The sequence below is a fragment of the Cervus canadensis genome, chromosome 5, assembly GCF_019320065.1.
Source record: "Cervus canadensis isolate Bull #8, Minnesota chromosome 5, ASM1932006v1, whole genome shotgun sequence".
NCBI classification, from domain to species: Eukaryota; Metazoa; Chordata; class Mammalia; order Artiodactyla; family Cervidae; genus Cervus; species Cervus canadensis.
Window position 1 is genome coordinate 5,089,808 of NC_057390.1, and position 18,815 is coordinate 5,108,622.

The 18,815-nt window shown below is 45.0% G+C and overlaps 1 protein-coding gene across 1 annotated transcript; it reads right to left on the reverse strand.

The window, feature by feature from the left end:
- Positions 1-8,201: 8,201 nt before the first annotated feature.
- On the reverse strand, positions 8,202-17,806 carry PDCL3 (phosducin like 3). The gene is made up of 6 exons (XM_043467936.1): positions 17,689-17,806; positions 15,167-15,296; positions 12,164-12,254; positions 11,848-11,991; positions 10,677-10,885; positions 8,202-8,580 (listed from the first exon to the last, which is right to left on the reverse strand). The coding sequence occupies exons 1-6, from the start codon at positions 17,692-17,694 to the stop codon at positions 8,438-8,440; spliced, it is 723 nt and encodes a 240-aa protein (XP_043323871.1). The 5' UTR covers positions 17,695-17,806; the 3' UTR covers positions 8,202-8,437.
- Positions 17,807-18,815: the final 1,009 nt, after the last annotated feature.

Sequence of the window (18,815 nt, forward strand, 5' to 3'; positions counted from 1 at the left end):
TCACTTCTCTTCTTTTCACAGCTATTTGTAAGGCCTCCTCAGACAACCATTTTGCCTTTTTGCATTTCTTTTCCATGGGGATGGTCTTGATCCCTGTCTCCTGTACAATGTCACCAACCTCCGTCCATAGTTCTTCAGGCTTTCTGTCTATCAGATCTAGTCCCTTAAATCTATTTCTCACTTCCACTATAGTCATAAGGGATTTGATTTAGGTCATACCTGAATGGTCTAGTGGTTTTCCCTACTTTCTTCAGTTTAGGTCTGAATTTGGCAATAAGGAGTTCATGATCTGAGCCACAGTCAGCTCCTGGTCTTGTTTTTGCTGACTGTATAGAGCTTCTCCATCTTTGGCTGCAAAGAAGATAATCAATCTGATTTCGGTGTTGACCCTCTGGTGATGTCCATGTGTAGAGCCTTCTCTTGTGTTGTTGGAAGAGGGTGTTTGCTATGACCAGTGCGTTGTCTTGGCAAAACTCTATTAGCCTTTGCCCTGCTTCATTCCGTACTCCAAGGCCAAATTTGCCTGTTACTCCAGGTGTTTCTTGACTTCCTACTTTTGCATTCCAGTCCCCTATAATGAAAAGGACATCTTTTTTGGGTGTTAGTTCTAAAAGGTCTTGTAGGTCTTCATAGAACTGTTCAACTTCAGCTTCTTCAGTGTTACTGGTTGGGGCATAGGCTTGGATTACCCTAATATTGAATGGTTTGCCTTGGAAATGAACAGAGATCATTCTGTCATTTTTGAGATTGCATCCAAGTACTGCATTTCAGACTCTTTTGTTGACCATGATGACCATTTCTTCTAAGGGATTCCTGCCCACAGTAGTAGATATAATGGTCATCTGAGTTAAATTCACCCATTCCAGTCCATTTTAGTTCGCTGATTGCTAGAATGTCGACATTCACTCTTGCCATCTCCTGTTTGACCACTTCCAATTTGCCTTGATTCATGGACCTAACATTCCAGGTTCCTGTGCAATATTGCTCTTTACAGCATCAGACCTTGCTTCTATCACCAGTCCCATCCACAACTGGGTATTGTTTTTGCTTTGACTCCATCTCTTCATTCTTTCTGGAGTTATTTCTCTGCTGATCTCAGTAGCATATTTGGCACCTACTGACCTGGGGAGTTCCTCTTTCAGCATCCTATCATTTTGCCTTTTCATACTGTTCATGGGGTTCTCAAGGCAAGAATTCTGAAGTGGTTTGCCATTCCCTTCTCCAGTGGACCACATTCTGTCAGGCCTCTCCACTATGACCCGACCGTCCTGGGTGGCCCCACATGGCATGGCTTAGTTTCATTGAGTTAGACACGACTGTGGTCCTGTGACCAGATTGGCTAGTTTTCTGTGATTATGGTTTTAGTGTGTCTGCCCTCTGATGCCCTCTCGCAACACCTACCGTCTCACTTGGGTTTCTCTTTCCTCGGATGTGGGGTATCTCTTCACGGCTGCTCCAGCAAAGCACAGCCACTGCTCCTTACACTGGACAAGGGGTATCTCCTCACGGCCGCCCCTCCTGACCTTGAACGTGGAGTAGCTCCCCTCGGCCCTCCTGCGCCCCGCAGCAGCCCTCCTAAACCTGCGAATACATGCCATCTAAACCTGTAACTAGCTGTGCCTGTGTGAGTTCGCAGGGAGGGGCCACCTCTAATCCATTCCAGGTGGATCACTCTGGGCTATCTGTAACCTCACACTCTAAATAACGAGAGAAGCCTGGCTCCCACCACCTGGTTCCATTGGTTTAAATCTAGTGCATCAGAGCCATATCACCACTGTTAACAGGCGCCAACGTGAGAAATTTATCAGCTGCAGCCTAGTCCTCATGCAGTTCCTCTTGTGCTTCATCTTACAGACGCCACTCATTTCCAAGGTTACGTAGGTCCAAGGTTACTCATTTCCAAGGTCGTCTTCCCCTCAATTCCTTCCACGAGGTTGTTTCATACATTTATAATATGGTTGTTTCGTCATTCTGTCTTCCATCCATGTATTCCAGCTCCTGATGTGATTTTTTTTAAACGTGCATAAAGATTCACTCTTTGTGCTATAATGTCCTGTGGGTTTTGACAAATGAACATCATCATACCCCCACCCTCTGAACAGTTTCACTGTCCTAGAAATCCTGTGCTTTACCTATTCAACCACCATCCCCTTGAGCCTCTGGAACCACTGATTTTTTTTTCTGTGACCTTTTTCTTTAATTTTATATTGGAGCATAATTGATTAACAATGCTGTGAGTTTCAGGTGTACGGCAAAATGATTCAGTTATACAGAAAAATGTATTATTCTTTTTCAAATTATTTTCCTATTTAGGTTGTTACATAACAGTTGAGTAGGATTCCCTAGTCTATACAGTGGGTTTGTTGGTTATCCATTTTATTGACTGCTTTTGATGGGGACCATTTTTAAAAGTCTTTATTGAATTCCTCACAATATTGCTTCTGTTTTATGTTTTGGTTTTTTGGTCATGGGGCATGTGGGATCTTGGCTGCCTGACCAGGGATCAAACCTGCACCGCCTGCTTTGGAAGGTAACGTCTTACCCACAGGACCACCAGGGAAGTCCCTGGTTATCCATTTTAAACACAGCAGGGTGAACATGTCAACCCCACAACTCCCTAACTTTCCCTCCTCCTCCCCACGGATTTTCTTAGCATCTCCAGTTTTGCCTTCTCTAGAATGTCTTATAATTAGAATCATAAAATAGTCTTTTCAGACTGGCTTATTTCATCTAGCACCCGCGGTTTTTGTGGCTTGGTAGCTCAGTTCTTTTTATCGCTGAATTACATTCCATTATATCAAATTACAATTTGTTTACACATTTACTTAGGGATAGACACTCTGGTTGTTTGAGTTTTGGCCATTATAAACATAGCTGCTATAACTGTGTTTTTGTATGGACATAAGTTTTAGTAAGTAGGGTAAATACCTAAGAGAATGACTGCAGGGTCATATGGTGACAAGCACTATTAGTGTTAGCCATCTAATTTATTGTGCTCACTGTTCAGATTCTAGCACCTTACTTTGGACTTTCTATGGTTCTGCCTTTTCTTTTTATTCTTCAGTCTAGTCTTTTACTGAATTAACTGAGCACCCTTAGACACACTACTTTAAAATTATATACTTAAAAAAATTTTACTGTTACTTGAAGGTTTTTAACCATATTTTCACCAACCTCTTGAATACTTTTTAAGGATCTAAGAACATTTACACTCCAATGAAGTCCCCTTCAATTTCTGTGCTAATTTGTCCTATTTTTCAGTTCCATTTCATCTTAATGTTGTAAACAAGACATCATTTGTATTGTTTTATAAAGTTAATGCTCATTCAGATTTAACCATGAGTGTTTTTTTGGTCACTATGCTTTCCTGAATCTCAGAGCTTTCATCACTGTCCTTCTGCACAAAGTAAATCCTCTAAATTTCCTTTAGTGAAGTCTTTTGATGACATTTTCACTTCTAAAATAGTGCCTCATTAAATTATGTGGCAACCTGGCTGAAGGGGGACTTTAAGGGAGAATGGATACATGCATACATACGGCCAAGTCCCTTTTCTGTCCACACGAAACTATCATAACATTGTTAATTGGCTATACTCTAATATAAAAGTTTAAAAAATGGAGCCTCACCGGGTGTTAACAATTTAGTTGATAGTTTTTGTTGATGCATCTTTTAGCCCACAGATACTATCACAGTCTTCTGGCTTTTGCTGATGCTGCTGAGAAGGCAGTGAGCCTTATTTTTGCTGTGTTTGTTACAGGTAATCTGACTTTTCCCACTGTGCTACAAATTTTTCTGATATTCTAGTTTCATTACATACATGAAGGTGTGGATTTACTTCATTTAACTCACTTGAAATTTGTATAGCTTTCTGCATCTGAGGGTTGATGTCTTTCATCAGTTCTGGAAACTCTACCTTCATCTTTCCAAATGTTACTTATTTCTAATGCTTTTTAAAATTTTAAGTGATGTGTTAGGCATTCTCACCACTCCTCCACATCTCTTAATCTAACTTCTATTTCCACCTACTTGTCTCTGCGTGCTCCCTGTGGGGTAATTATTTGGCTCCACTTTTCAGTTTATTAATTCCTTCTTCCATTAGTTATTTTTATAAGGGACTTATATAAGCAACCCTTCTTTATTCTTTTACTTACTTACAACTATTAAATGTGCTCACATTTTGGTCTTGAAAATTCTGTTACTCTTAACTTCTTGCAGGATGCTTGCACTCTTTTTCTGCTGGGTTTCATCTGAGATGCCTTATTTGAGGCCTCCTGTGATTTATGACTCCCAGCTCATGTCCCTGTGGAGAGTATCTTGAGTGCTAAATTAAAGCTGAGTTCTCATGTGCATATACAGTTGCTCTGACCTTGAACCCAGGGGCATTACAATGGGATCTGTTTAAGAATTTCGCATGGGAAATGCTTAGACCACAGGTACCATGAGAACTCAAACCCACAGGAGGGAAGGTGTCTAAGTGACTTCAGAGGGGGACTGTTTTCCTTTTCAACTAGTGCCAGTTCCCCCAACGCTGAAGCCCAGCTGTTTGCAAGGGAGCCTCCCTGAACGCTTATCTCCTGCTAACCCCCAACCCCACCCTCAGAGGTGCTCAGAGTCACCAAGACTCGGTAGGAGCCCCGGGGGTACATGCGCTGAGGGCTTGCTCCTCTCTAGCAGTTTTGTTTTCACATCGTTTTTGGCCTCAGAGAATGGATTCCTTTCCTGACAGCTCAGCCACACATTTACCAACGTTAAAGAAACAATTCTTTTCTTCAATCGAAACGTAACAATTCTTTGAGTTACTGCCAGATGGGTGGTAGCTGTTCAGAGTATCTGGTCTTTCACAGGTGAAAGCGGAAGTCCTGGTCTGGTTCATGAAGCTCCTGAAGGGCGATGATGATGATGATGACATAGAGGCGGGGAACAGACACTGCTCTGCTTTGTTGAGCAGCCTGAAAGCGCGGAGCAGAGAGCTGGGACAGTTGTGGCTCTGACAGACAACGGGCAGGGGGCTTTAGCAGATGCATGAGAGGATACTCTACTTCTAAGAGAGGCCAAGGTGAAAGCAACTTCTTTCCCAGTAAGGAGTCCAGAGACAGCAGTCAGAGCCGGAATACACAGGCTCCACAACATCGTCAAAAATACCACGCACAACGCCCTGGCTCTGTACGCACGCCCTTCAGCACAGGTCGGCTGCAGTCACATCTACAGCAGCTGCCCTTCCCAAGAAGTGTGCCCAGGACTCCCAGCCAACTTCTGCCCACCTCACTCCGGCAACCCGCAGCTCCAACAGAGGCTGGGAGCTTAATCCTTCAGCTGCTGGAGCAGAGTTGGAGAATCCTGGTCCTTGACAGGCAGGGAGCAGTCTCTGTTACCAAGCCCAACACTTACAGCCTGAGGCCCCACATCAAGGGAAAGACTGAGATAAGGCAATAATTTACTGGAACAAAGCCCTGAAAGAACGGGGGAGAAAATGGGGTCAAAAGTATAGAAGGATGGCTTGGCCGTGGAGGGCAGACCCATCTTCACTGGACACTGAATGCATGGAAGAGGAGGCTGCTGCAGGGATGGGCGGTGAGAATGGGCCCAGGGAACTCCCAGCAGCACATGAGCGACAGGTCCCTTGTGCAGTCACCGAGCCGGGGCAGCGTACAGAGGTGGAAAGCCAGAACCCCAGGCTAAAGTGAATATAAACATCAGGAATGTGACAGGCGAAACCCACCTGTTGAAAAGATTATGTTTGTTTATGAGTAACAACTGGTTTCACAAGGAGGACAAAACCACTTTCACAGAGCATGTTTCTAAATTAGGCAACCCAGTCACAACACATTTGGCCCGTCGTACTTGAAAACTGCATTGGCAAAACTGGGGCTGTTATGTAAGAAGAGTAAATTTAAAGCTGGAGGCAATAAATGGTGAAAACTGAGGCATTAGGGACAAAGGACCCCCTTCTAAGCCCTTTCTGTCTCTCACAAAGTGCTGCATCCAAGATGAGTTCTCTGAGGCACTTCGGGAAGACGATGCCCCAGGAAGCCACCGTTTTGGCAATGTCAGGACAGGAGGACATAAATTTAGGTTTGCAATGAGGTAGTTGTGTACATCCTAGCTGTATCCTTTTTCTTCTTGACAAAATAAGGAAAACTAGGAAAAATCAACTGTATTTGATTACAGTCGGCTTCCCAGGTGGCTCAGCAGTAAAGAGCCCACCTGCCAATGCAGGGCAGACACAGCACACAGGTTGGAACGCTGCGTCGGAAAGATCCCCTGGAGGAGGAAATGGCAACCCACTCCAGTATTCTTGCCTGGAGGATCCCATGGACAGAGAAGCCTGGTGGGCTACAATCCAAGGGGTCACAGAGTCGGACCCAACTCAGCACAGCACAGCATAGCAGATGGGTTCCACATCTGCGGATCCAACAAACCACGGACTGATGACGTGGAGAGCCAGCTGCGAGGACCTGAGGATCTGCAGACACCCCATGGGGCCCTGGAACCAACTACCATGGATGCCAAGGGGTGAGTCTACAGTGTTACTATGTTATTTCTCCCAAACTACTTACCACCCCAACTTCCTGAAAACATTTCTCACCAATATCACTATAGAGAGGGTTACCCAGCACCTGCTCAACACCCCTTACCCATAACTGTTCCCTCCCAACACCAGGAGACAGACTGTTGAGATCTTTCTTGCCGGTTTTCCCTGTTCATTGTGTTTCTGCTGTGGAACGAGACAAACTCAATGCTTCAGAGCCAAGCTACATCATCTCCATCACATCACAAATGCTCCAAATGAAAAAGGAGTGAATGGTAAGGAATACAGGGAAGTCTCCCAGAAGTAACCAACCTGTAGAAATTTGCAGGTTGGGTTCAAAATTACAATTCTAATATTAGGACAAAGATGCTGTTCTTTCTCTGCATTTTTAAGTCAAGTTCAGTCAGCACGACTAAACAGCTTTCTGGGGTCTGCGAGCTGTATGTCCAGACAGGGATCATGAACCAAGTCACCTGAGCCTTTGAGCACAAACTCAACACCTTAGTCTGGCATGGAGGAAAGATGTCACAGGAACAAAGATCAAAGTGGCACAGCGCACGTTGAGAACGACACCCTGAACGGGCCCCTCAGGGGAACGAGGCCTGCCGCCGGTGCTGGTAGACGCAGCCTCAGTGCTCACACACACCTCTCTCCCCTGGGAACGTGTACACACCACAGCTCTTGACCAACATGGCACTCACACCTTCACCACTGCATTTCAGTCTGCTGTCAGCCGACAACAGAAAATCTAAGCCATGGGACACCAGCAGATGAGTGACAGGACTGACCAAGCTTATTTTCACCCTGCAATTAATATCTCATGAGAAATCCTTCAAGGAAGACTATGACACAGAGTATGTTTCCATCAGAAGTGCTGGCTCTCATGTGAACAGAAGAACAAAGTCACTAATGCAGACACTTCTGCCTATTTCTCTCTGAATGACAGCAAAAATAAACAACAACAATCTGAAGGAGCTCTGTGCCCTCTCTGATCACATTTTCTAAAGATTCAAACCAGTTGTTGTTACTATGTGTAGTGAGCACTACATTACTCAACACAGGTATAAGGGAATAACAGTCCCCTGATTATTCTGTTAATGTCAATTTGACACTAAGTGGTAAATGCTAAGAGATTCTGGTTCAGAAACATTTTGTTATGTTTTTTACTGATTGAGATACACTTTGTCTACCTCTGTGTGTGCTTATACCTATTTATTTCCAAAAAAAGAGTTTCAAGTGACACCTTTTATGGTAATTGAGATTAGCTCACATCTCAACAGCCTGAAAACAAAAAATTTTCTTAACTAGAAAAATTATTTGACCCCAAATGGCAGTAAATTGGAATCTTTTAGTTTGATAAGCCTAATCTTTTAGGCTTTGATAAGACAGTAATTCACAAGAATTATTGCCTATTTCTTCTAAACAGGATAAATACTAAGACTTCTTTCTAGCAATCATTTCTTTGAGTTAATAATCCTGTTGCTAGCTCTATAAAAGAATAAAAACAAATAATATAAATGCAAAGCTTAGCTTGCCATTTTCCACTGTATAATATATTCACATTGTTAAAAAAAAAAAACCTCTGTATTTCTTTTTGAATAGTTTTATGTGAACAAATAGCGAATAGTCTTACAGCTGACCTAAAATATAAGTGAGGAAAACACAGACATCTGCCAAACTAATATCTGGCTTTTATTTTTTTCTTAAGGAAATACTATTAATTTAAAAAGTTCCCAGAAATTTAAAAGGATTCCCAGCAATGATTATTTCTGAGATCTATGAGATTCAGAACATAATATAAAAGACTAAAAAAACCACAGTATACGTTCGTACTTTCTCCTTTTTTAAAAAAAGTTCAGACGCTGTATCACATCGAGAAAGTTCAGCAGGTTGCCAGGGCCACGGCCTCAGTCATCCTCGGAATCGCTGTCCCTCCTGGCGGGGACGGAGCACCGCACCGCGGACAGCAGCACGTCTTCCACGGGCTTCCTGGGGTTCTCCTCCAGGCTCGTCTTGATGGCTCCAGACTCAGACAACTTCCACTCCAACTCTGCATGATAAAGAAAAAGCAAATTGCCTAAGACTCAGCCTGAGTGGGAACCTCAAGCCACTGTGTTTTTCTAAGCAGAAACTATGACCATCCACACTTGATGACAATTTGAGGGTCATAATTATAAGGTACCTGGAAGAAAGGGAAAAAAAAATCGGACCCTTAAGAAAACAAAATAGCTGCAAAAACTTCTCATAACAAGAGATGAAATGAAATATTACATACATTTGAACCTCCAGGATAACTAACCAAAAAACCAAGGACTAAACCTATCTCCTCACAGCTAGCTTCTTGGCTTGCAGAATGTCCCAGGAAAAGAAATCAGCATGAAATATACCAAGAAAATACTTTTCACAGTCTTGCTGGCAATGTAATTATTAAATCCAATTTTATTTAGCAAAAGGAAATTCTTAAACCTCATGTCCAATATCTCAACCTATTAGAGTCAAAGGCTCAATGTATGATGACATGCTAAGATTGATACATTTGTTCCAAGTAGTAATAATTCTTAAAAGTGTCAGGAAAAAAAAAAAAGAATCAGTGATTAAAGGCTTAGCTCCTTTATAATCAGTGAAAATCCATATTGGTGTGAGACACTGTGAAGCAAAATCAAGTGATATATTTTTCTACCCAGGCAGGAGTGAGAGACTGTCAGATCTACACCAAACAGTCTAGTTTAAGCTGATGCTCTACTAAGTAGGAAACTTCTATTCAAATCTGAAAACCAGGGACTTCCCTCGTGGTCTAGTGGTTAAGACTCCATGCTCCCAATGCAAGGGGCCTGGGTTCAATCCCCAGTCAGTGAACTAGACCTTGAATGCTACAACTAAGATCCAGTGCAGCCCAATAAATTTTTTAAAAAATCTAAAAACCAATTTTACTGAAACCGCCTTAATTCAAAGTGTTCCACGGAGATGAACAGCATCAGTATTTTCAGCTCTAGGTATCTTGGTTCAATGACCAAGAAAATTCAATAAATTTCTCAAAAAAAAAAATTCTTAGGATTTCTGATTCTTAAGGATGTATTTAGATTCACATGTACATGCATATGCATAAGTTAATGTACTTAATAAAGAATGTACTTAGGAAAGAATCTGCCAGCAATGCAGGAGACCTAGGTTTGATCCCTGAGTTGGGAAGATCCCCTGGAGGAGGGAATGGCAACCCACTCCAGTATTCTTGCCTGGAGAATTCCATGGAGCCTGGCCTACAAATGAGACTTTTTCTAGAAACAAAGACTATAATTATTATTGTACACCTCTCTCTCCCCACTAATGGTATGTTCAAAGATCAAAATAAGAGGCAAAACACATAGTTTGAAATATCATATGTCTTTGAACACTGGAATAAAGCAAAACTGATATAATATATATATGCATCCATGTATCTGTTTACATGTTTCCCAGTTGAATATCTCATATTCAACTCTATATATAAAGTAGATATAACACATGTTTTTAAAGGCTACTAACTAAAGCATAGTTGGACATATCACTGCACTAAAGAGATAAAAGAATCTGACCTAGTAGGAAGCTCGCAGGCCTCAGCTTCTCTCCCACATATTATGTGTGCATATGTATTTTAATACTTCCTATTTCACAAGTAGAAAAAAATAAAAGATATATCCTTTAGGAGTTAAGAGGCAGAATTAAATAAACTTTTCATTTAAAAGTTTCCTTTCAACTGAAAAAATATTTTTATAGAGATTTATATATGTATAAATTTACATGTATTTATGTATTTTACATATAAACATGTCACTAATATGTCTGGGTGCATTAAATAAATGCATGATGTGATCTTGAGTTATAACTAAAGAACAAACACATTCAACTGTAGGGACAAATAAAACAGCACAGACAATATATTAAATATTTTAAAATCCATTTTGCTCTCTTTTAACTCAAAGTCCAGTTGTAATTGCTCCCAATGACTCATCTAAGATGGCAGATTCAATGTTCTTCCCTTTTCACACTCACTCACACGGGACAAAGGTGACTCTATGACAAATCATCCCACCTGCGTCTAGGAAACAGGCGCCCTTAACGGCAGACACACTCCCTCCCCATCCCTCACGTGTACCTCAGAGTCCTTACCATCCAGCGTCAGGCTCATGCCACCAAACACCAGAGGGCCGATAAACTGGGCCTTGATGTCACCTTCGAGGTACACAAATATCGTGGGCAGATTCCTATCAGGGTAATTGGGGATGCAGGTGGTTGAAATGGCTTTGATAAACTTGACATCAGGAAACTTCCTGGCAAGTGCACTGAAGTGCTGATTTATCAGAGCACAGAGGGGAATCCTGTGAAATAAAGAGAAGCAACTGTGAGTTTGTGTCTGCATACAGTAAACCTCAACCGCCCTTGTGCCCCATAGAAAACCCCATGACAACTTCACAAGTGCTTCTGCTACTCCAGCCAAGATGAACAAACGGTTTCTAAAAACTTTCTAATAGGTTTGGGCAAAGTGTTCAAAAGCCAAAGTCCAATTTAATCTGACCAAGTAAGTCAGAAAAGCAGCTCCATTGTAAAAGATAATTGTCTTGCTTTTCTAAAGGAGAGAACATCCAAGGCTTAGAATGTGTGATTCAGAATGCGCCTCCTGCTTGAAAGAAACTCCACAAGCACTGGACTCCACACGGTGGGAGCAAAACTGAAGGTGAGGCGCTAGGGGCTCTCTGCATCACTCGCCATGGACAATGCTCACAAAGGTCACCGGCACCGTCAAGGAGAGTGACTCACGACATGTGAGTCGTGAAACGCTGGAGTTTTTTCAGAGGGACAAGTGATTGAGGAATTCATTTACAATTAAGAAAAAAAATCTGTTGTGCTACAATTTAATAAAGGCATTCGTATTAGCCACAAATATTAATCTGAAAGTCTTAAGACAAAAATTAGACAATAACATTTGGGCAAATCTGCAACAAAAACACATAAAACATTAATTAAAAAAAAAAAACCCTCTGGTGTGAAGTAAGCCTGAGATGTTCAAGACATAAATTCAAATGAATATTTAAAGACAGGCATCAGGGCTTCCCAGGTGGCTCAGAGGTAAAGAACACCCCTGACAAAGCAGGAGACACAGGATGTGCAGGTCTGGTCCCTGGGTCGGGACGACCCCCTGGAGAAGGAAATGCCAGCCCACTGCAGTACTCTTGCTTGGGAAGTCCCACGGACAGAGAGGCCTGTAGGCTACACTCCACGGGGTCACAGAGTCAGACACGCCTGAGTGAGTGAGCACGCGCGCGCGCATATCACAGCTCACCCTTGCTTGTAAAGATGCAGGATGACCCACAGGCCCTCACCGGCTTTCGTAACTTCCTGAACATAATCCTCTCCCGAGATTTCCAAAACCTCTCCAAATTTATTCTTCAGCTGGGTTGCTTTCCACTCGGCCAGTCTTTGCTGCCTGCACGACAGGAGGAGGAGAGACATCTTACACACATGTGCTCGCACACATCCCTTTCACACGGCAACTCTGTAAAGGTCCAGGCTTACTTACTTATGTGCCAGGTTTATCTCAAAGGACGCACATTATAGTGCCACATGAAAAACCAAGCAGCCCTCTGGGTGGCACTAACCTGTACATTTCAATTGCACGTTCGTCTTCCTCATTAAATTCGTCTTCATTATCCTCCAGTTCTTCCAAAGTCATGTCTTCATATGTTTTCACTGAATGTCATTGAGTTGGTGAAAAACCAAAAATGTAAAAGATGAATGAAGATGCATTTTGGGTCTTTTCTCCTTCACTTTTCTCCTAAAGGAGTGCATGCAATACCAAAAGGCCCCTAGCCCATCAAAACCAAAATAAAAAGTAGTTAAGGTGTTACACTAGTGGTAAAGGACTTGTCTGACAATGCAGGATGTTTAGAGATGCAAGTTCGATCCCTGGGTCGGGAAGACCCCCTGGAGAAGGGCATGGCAACCCACTCCAGTATTCTTGCCTGGAGAATCCCATGAACAGAGAAGCCTGGTGGGCTACATGTCCATAGGGTTGCAAACAGTCAGACATGACTGAAGTAACTTAGCATGCATGCACACATCCAAAGTGTTACACAGTAACAAAGAAGGGGAGAGCATTTTTAAAAGATAGGACTGTGTTGATATCAGCCAGCCTGGCTCTCTTATCTTCACACAACAATAAGGATACAAACAGGAAGTTTCCCAAATTTATAAAAGGAAAGAGGTATATTAGCCTGAGCTCAAGTAGCCTGATCTGCAAGTACTGATGCTCGGAGACAGGTGATTAACAGTTCTCATGCCTCCACGAAGGTGGGAAGATACCCTCTGGAGTCCTCCCCAGCACACCTTTGCTTGAGGTCAAGGGATTATCACCTGTCTTCTCTTGTGACTGGTAGGCAGCTCTCTCTTCTATTTTTATCAATGGCTGTAAAAATCTGTATTTTGTTTATATTGCCATAAAGACTCTTGCTTCTTGACATCCAGTCAGGTTTTTGTCCCGACCCCACCCTGTCATGACCCAAACCTGCTCTTACCAAAGTCAGTAATGACGTCTTTTCTCAACCAATGAGCATATTTGGCCTAATCCATCACTGCCTCCTCTCTCAAAGTCCATCTTCCTCTGGCCTCTTTTCCTCCTCCCTCCTGGCGGCCCCTCCCCTGAACCCTCTGTTGACTGGACTCCTTTCCTTCCTCACCTATCCCCGCTCCCTTGGTGACTGCATCTCACAGCTTTAAAACCCACCGACATGCTGACAACTCCCAAATATAGGCCTCTAGCCCTTATTTCTGATTTAGAAAGCATTCCCAACTGCTCACCTACCATCTGTATTTGTCTAATAAGAAACCTCAAAGTGACTAGGTCCTAAATCGAGCTCCTGATCTTCACCTCCAAACCTGCTCCTGCCCAAGCCTTCCTCACCTCAGGTGGTGACTCCATCTTTCTGGCCACTCAAACCCAGAGCCTGGCAGTCATCTTTGCCTTACTTGCTCTTACACCCATCACAGGATCTATAAGCAAACCCCGCCAACCCTACCTTCAAAATACGCCCAGATCTGGCCATTTCCACCCACCACTCTGGTCCAAGCCAATGGCATCACTTGCCAAGGGTACCACTGCAGTCGTTTCAACTGGTCTCCCCACTTCCTGCCCTGCCCCCACAGTCCGCACCTAGTAAGACAACAACAGGAAGGTGCTGTCAACACAGAGGACACGTCCCTCCTCTGTTCAAACCTCCAATGATGTCCACCTCATTAGACATCGAAGCCAAGGTCCACACTAGAAGCTACAAGGTCCTAAATGTCTGACCCCTGGTTGTCCCTCTGAACCTCCTGCTTCTGTCTCCCAGTCCCACTGGCCTCCTGGCAGATCCTCCAACGTGCTTCCCACTTGCTCATTCACCTCCCTCAGGTCTGCTCAAATGTCACTCCCAGTGAGGCCCTCTCTGACGCTCTAGAATTACACCCACCCCTCCTCCAACCTTATACCCACCAGGGCTTCCCTGGTGGCTCAGATGGTAAAGAATCCACTTGCAATGAGGGAGACCTGGGTTTGATCACTGGGTCGGGAAGATCCTCTGGAGAAGGGAATGGCTACGCACTCCAGTATTTCGCCTGGAGAATTCCAAGGACAGAGGAGCCTGCCAGACCCCAGTCCATGGGGTCACAAAGAGTTAGACATGACTGAGCAACTTTCACTTTCTTCTGCAACCCCTTCCTTCCTTATTTTCCTATATTTCACTCATGTGTCATTTGCTGTCTGTCTCCTCCCTTAGAACGTAAGTTCAAGAGGACAGGGTGTTTTGGCTGGCCCATGCACAGCTAAAGCCCCAGTGCCTAGAAAACACACGGCACACAGCAGTCCTTCCATAACTGGATAGAATTTATTACATTTGCTAGATAAACGCTGTGTCATAAATCCTCCTCTAAATCAGCCCTAACATGTCAACACGGGACAGAAGTCCTAGCCCCTGTGATCCACGGTTCTCAAACTTTAGCGTGAATCAGAAACTCTCTGGGGCACTGGCTTAACATGGACATTCCTGGGCCTTACCCCCAGAGATTCTGATTCAGGAGGAACTGTGTGTTGTTGTGTTTTGTTTGTTTGCTTGTTTTTTTGACAAGCACCACGAGGGATTCCAATTCAAGTGGTATACCTACATGTGAGAAAGACCTCAGACCGCATACACTACAAGCATCTTATGTTTCCCCAAATCAAGCTATTTTAATATTCTCAATCAAACCACAAAGATAAAGCATATGCTCAGGGGACTACAAACAGTAAAAACTTCTGGGCAGATTTCCATGACATTAACCAAACTGAATCACTGACCAGAAAGTGGAGACTCAGAAATATTTTCTCCAGGGTTATCATGTGCTGATCCGACACGGACAAGAAAGTGTGGAAATGGAGGGAACCTCTGAAGTGCCCCCAGTTCCACGGCCCAGGAAGATGAAGCCAGAGATGCCCTGCCGGAGGGCCCAGAGGCAGTGTCCAGCCCAGCACTTCAATCCCTGCTCCCAACTCTCACTCAGAGGATCCTTCTACTGAAGCAGTTAGAGGCTTGCCAAGTGTTTCCTAAGCAGAGAGAATCAGAATCACAAACACACATTGGTAAGCTCACCAATGGACTGCTGGAGGATCCGCTGCTCCTCTTCTTCTGCCTCCTTCTCCAGATCTTTCAAATCTTCCTTTGAGGGCAAGATGCCTTTTTTGCGTAAGATGTCATTCCACTCGGTGTCTGCGTTGGGGTCCTAGAGCAGATGGACCAAGGGTACCGTGAGGGCCAAGTCCACTGTGGAGGGCGCCATGTTGGGCAAGGGTTCAAATGGGAAAGTGGTAAGAAGGGGAGTTCACACCAAATTATTCTGAGGTCTATTTCTGGGAACCTGTCAAAAGACACACAACCCGTGTTCCAATCTTCCTGTCTTAGGGTAAAAATCAGGCTATTATGTCCAGACTGACATCCATGCTGACACCAAGGCTCTGACCTGGCTTCTGGTCAATTTTCATTAATGACTCAGAGTGCTTCCTTCAACAGATATTTATTAAGTGCCTACTATATGCAAATGATTGTACTAGATGGTAGGGAAGCATAATGAATGCCAAAGTCACCAGTTTTACAGGTGAGAAAAAGAAATAGGCAATGAATAATTAAATATACAAAGAGACAGATTATATGTTATGGCAAATGCAATAACCAGGCTGCTGAGCTAGACTTCCAAGGGGCATGCAGTCCACAGGATGGGCAAAGACATTCTCTTAGAAGAGTTGACATTTAACTGTAACTGGAGGGTGAGAAGGAACCAAACAGAGGAGTGAAAATTTAGGAAATTACTTTCCAGGCAGAAGGACCAGTTCGGGCAAAGGGCCCAAGTACAAGATACCGAGTATTCCAAAGCCCTGAGTGGCTGCAAGACAATCAGAAGGAAGAGAGCCTGACTGATTCCCTAAAGGCCAAGGCTAAGAGCAAGAGCTGAGACGCCATGGAGAAGTTCACAATAGCTGATGCTTACTGAGTCCTACATGCTGGGGACACCACCAAGTTTTTCACCTGTACACACCTAGTTACCTCACAAACCTGGGAGAGCCATGGCGTTAAGGAAGACACTGCCAGGCTGGAACAAGTCAAACTTACCAGGATCAACTATCAGAAAAACAAATGCCAAGGTGGGCTCCTAGCTTCAGAACACAGCTGCCCAAACCCTGGTTTGGCATGTCCTGGCAGGTCTGGAATGTGAAACCAGGAAGCTGTGGAAAGGGCACTGGGATAACCGGTCTCTACCCCCAGTTCCTTGGCCAGTCCTGCTGAAATATATCAAAGAGAAACAAACAGAACCCATTCCACAGGGTGGTCAGGAAGGCCTCTTAAGACAGGACATTTTTGAGAAGGGGCATGAAGGACAGAGAACACAAAGGAGGCCAGGGCAGCCGTGAGTTTCCTCTTCATGACATACATTGCATTTGGAGATGATCATCCTCTCCAGCCCTGAATATTCATTGGAATGCTGAAGCTTCAGTCCTTTGGCCACCTGATGTGAAGAGCCCACTCACTGAAAAAGACCCTGATGCTGGGAAAGACTGAAGACAGGAGGAGAAGAGGGCAATAGAGGATGAGATGGCTGGATGGCGCAGACTCAATGGACATGAGTTTGAGCAACCTCCAGGAGATGGTGAAGGACTGGGGAGCCTAGCCTGCTGCAGTTCATGGGGTTGCAAAGAGTCTGAAACATCTGAGAGACTGAACAGCAACTAACCTCTCAACCCCAGTCAAACCCACACTAACTCCATTTCCCTTCTGCCACTGAGTCAGAGATGAGGTCATCAGGATTCCGGACCACAGGGAGATCTAGGAGACAGCAGAGTGACCTCTGGAGGAGGGTCCTTTAACAGTGACAAAACTGAGTCAGAGATTTTCTCATACAAGCATCCATGTCCACGATGTCTTTTTCACTTTTCCATGGGTTTTTAGTCAAGTTCCATTAGTAAATTCCTGATACAATAAAAGAACAAAACTGAGGGATTTGGTTTTATCCATTTTAAAAGGGAAAGTATTAATAATTGGGCAGCGGGACCCTCAGGCTGGACTCCAGGGTCCACCGGAAGCGCATCTCCACCTGTACACCAACACTGGAAGGCAGAGAGAGAAGGATGCTGTAACCCCTCACTCAGCTCTAGGCAGGGTCAAGAACACGGGTTATGTTATGCGACCCCCTCAGGGCAGGACCCTCCAATTGTCCGAGCCTCAGCTTCCGCATCCGTGAAGGGGGTTCATAACACACCAGTTCAGGTGCTCGCTAAGAGTTAACAAGGAGGAAGCAACTCTGTCAGGTAAGATCCGGAGAGGCCTTCACAGGCCCAGGGTAGCCGACCTCACGGAGAACTACCGTCAAAGCTGAGATTCGGGGCTGGGACACACGGAGGGGAGCGGGCACGCCCAGCCCGCGGGCTCGCGGGACCACGCCCGCCCGTCCGCACTGCGCCTGCGCCGGCCTCGACTCGCGTGGCCACCCCGAGCCTGAGGCGTCCGGCACTTCCCACGGGCCCGGGAAGGACAGGCAGCCGCCCGCATGGACCGAGCCGGGCAAAACGAGCGGCCGCAGCCTCCAGGCATCGAGCCCCCTGCCCCACCCCCGGCTTGCTAACCTGCATGTTCTCTCAAATCGCTGAGGCCCTGCCAGCCACAGCCACCCGGCCCGTGAGCTCGCTACCGCGCACGCGCGCAGGCCCCACTCGCCTCCTCTCCCAGCCTGCCCTTCGCCCCGCCCTCTGGGAGAGAATAGGGCGGGGCCGGGGAGGCGAGTTCTGCTCTGAGGCTGCGCCAGGCGAGAGGCAGGACACGCCCACTCGTGTGACTCCGGGTTAATCCCGGCCGCTACTGAACTGAACCTTATTAGGGCACATCTTCGGCCTCCGAACGGTGGGACAAAATCGGGGAGGTACCCGGCGGCTAGGTGTCACCTCCAGGCACGGATCCGATGAAGTCAGAGATAGAAACCCGTTTCACTGATTCGTTGTTACGATTCAAAAGGAGGCAGGATTACCTGGAATTCAGTCACTGTCCTTCAAGTGTCGCATAAAGCAGTTCGCCTGCTACGTACCAAACACTGTTCTAGGCTCTGCGGACGCGTCGGGAATCGCAACAAATGAAACCAGAAACGTGAACATCTCTTCACCTGGTTGAGCCCCAGACATTTCATATTCGCAAAGTGCTTAGCACGGGAGGCACTGAGTAGAAATATGCAAGTCTAAATTGAAAAATATGCAAGCCTGAGCTCAGACTCAGGCTCCTGTGTATGCAGCACTCCGAATTTGAGTGACCCTCCCTGGACGCCTGAGCTAGGGTGGTGACGTAGCAGACACAGATAACGCAGACCAACAAACGTGTGGGGTAGGCGGCCTCCCAAGTGTGGCTACATTAGAAACACCTGTTGTTCAGTCAGTGGTGTCCGGCTCTTTGCAACCCCATGGACTGCAGCAGGCCAGGCTTCCCTGTCCTTCACTATCTGTGAGCCTTCTAAAAATGCAGCTACCCTGGGGTCCCAGCCCCAAATTAAATTTCTAGCCCTGGGACCTGGAACTGATATTTTCTTTTCTTCTTTTTTAAATTTTTATTGGAGTATAGTTCATTTATAATGTTGTTTGCTTTCTGCTATAAAGCAAAGTGAATCAGTTACGCGTATATTCACTGTTTATAGATTCTTTTCCCATGTAAGCCATTACGGAGTATTAGTAGAGGTCCCCGTGCTGTATGTTAGGTCCTTATTTGTTAT

Coding starts and splice junctions, on each gene's coding strand:
- PDCL3 (XM_043467936.1), bottom strand. Junction 12,255..15,166: donor GATCCTCCAGCAGTCCATTG/GTGAGCTTACCA, acceptor AATGACATTCAG/TGAAAACATATGAAGACATG. Junction 8,581..10,676: donor CATGAGCCTGACGCTGGATG/GTAAGGACTCTG, acceptor TTTATCATGCAG/AGTTGGAGTGGAAGTTGTCT.